Below are 1,676 nucleotides of genomic sequence, written 5' to 3' on the forward strand. Positions count from 1 at the left end.
GCTTGTGTATTGATTAAATGTGATTCCCCCCCCCCCCCCCAAACACACACACACACACACACACACATAGAGATATGGGGCTTTGTTTGTTTTCCTTGGACAGACAGCAGCAGACAGTTAAGTGTTATGTAATGTCCTTTTGAAAGAAGCAGGCCCAACTCAGCAGCGTGGTCGGTTGAGGAGGGGAATCGGTTAACGATACAACACCAAAAACGAACATTATTGTTCATCTTTTGCGTTGAAAACTTCTAAATAACATCCTATGGTGTCATATATTGTAAGCATAATGATAAATGTCCTGATTTGTGATGTGTTACGGTGGACTTTATTTTGCTTTTCAAAAAACACCCCTCTCACTCGCAAGGCACATGGTACGTTCCACAACGCGTCACCCATTGTTTACAAATGAAGTGTGGACGGCTCGGTGGTTACTGCTGCGCGGCGTGGTGAGAGCGAGGAGCAGCCCGGCGGCTCTCGGCGATACCGACAACAAAACCACGGATAAAACACGACAAAGAGACCCGACAACAACAACACATCCGCCATAATAATGCCGTGTCGGAAGGAGGACTACATCTTCCTGGAGCAGTCCGTCACGGTCGGCTCCAAGGAGGTGGACGCGCTGGTCACCAAGATCGGCGAAGCGCTGCAGCTCCACAACAATAGCGGCGGGGGGCACCACCACCACCACCAGAAGACCGTGTCCGTGTCCGTGTCCTGCGTGCACGGCGGCCCCGGGGGGGTCAAACCGGCACCCATGCTCGGCGGCAGCGCGTGCACCCCGTCGCAGAAGCAGAAACACCCCGGGTGCTGCATGCGGCTCCGGAACCGGGTTCACCGGGGGAGCAGCAGCAGCAGGGCGAGCCCGTACCACATCCCCGGGGCCGACGGCGACCGGGACTGGGACCAAGCAATCAAACCGTGGAACAAGAAGAGGATCCCCGTGGAGGAGGACGACCCGCACCGGCTGCTGCAGGACTTGATCTTATCGGGGAACCTGATTAAAGAGGCCGTGCGGAGGCTGCAGTTCTCCCCCGCAGACTGTGGAGATTTCCCCAAGACCGGGGACGGTGTGCCGTGCTGAGATCCAGCCCCCTTTTCCCCTGGACGGACACAACAAAACTAAGACTCTTTAGTAATTAAATTTCACAGGACTGTGTTTTTTTTTTTTTTACAGGACTGGTAGCTAGGTTTTTTTTGAATTTCATGAATTTTTCAATAGTTAGCAGGAAGCCAACCGTCGCTAGCTTCCTTAGCTAGCTCGTTAGCCACCGAGCTAACGAGCCGTGTTGTTTATGTTTGAATGTCTCCCTGTGGGCGACACGCTCGAGGGCAGCAGTGGAGCTTTGACCCCGCCACAAACTCAGCCTCTTCTTAAGAAATGACGTTTATTTCACCCTCTTCTTTTTTTTTTTTTTGTTGAACGACTGCTGTTGTCATCCTGTGATGTGATGTAAGCACCGCTCACACACGGAGTGGTTTTGTGTCTCCTGTGATTCCTGAACAATGTGTTGTGGTGTTTTTTGTTTTTTTGGATGAATGGTTGAGTCACAGTGGCAGGAAGTCATTTATTATTTACCCCTGCATCCTGGAATTTCGTCCATGGGTTTTGGGGAAGGAAGGTTTCATTCCCCTGCTGTGGCAACAGACCCATATAACGAGGGGGGGGGGGGGGG

The 1,676-nt window shown here is 52.2% G+C and overlaps 1 protein-coding gene across 1 annotated transcript; it reads left to right on the forward strand.

The window, feature by feature from the left end:
- The first annotated feature begins 419 nt into the window (after positions 1–419).
- gbp (glycogen synthase kinase binding protein) lies at positions 420–1,567 on the forward strand. Its single transcript, XM_034873698.1, has one exon. The coding sequence runs from the start codon at positions 551–553 to the stop codon at positions 1,082–1,084; it is 534 nt and encodes a 177-aa protein (XP_034729589.1). The 5' UTR covers positions 420–550; the 3' UTR covers positions 1,085–1,567.
- Positions 1,568–1,676: the final 109 nt, after the last annotated feature.

The sequence above is a fragment of the Etheostoma cragini genome, chromosome 6, assembly GCF_013103735.1.
Source record: "Etheostoma cragini isolate CJK2018 chromosome 6, CSU_Ecrag_1.0, whole genome shotgun sequence".
NCBI lineage: Eukaryota > Metazoa > Chordata > Actinopteri > Perciformes > Percidae > Etheostoma > Etheostoma cragini.

Excerpts from the sequence above, each read along its gene's own strand:
- gbp (XM_034873698.1), top strand. The coding sequence starts at position 551 with ATGCCGTGTCGGAAGGAGGACTACATCTTCCTGGAGCAGTCCGTCACG.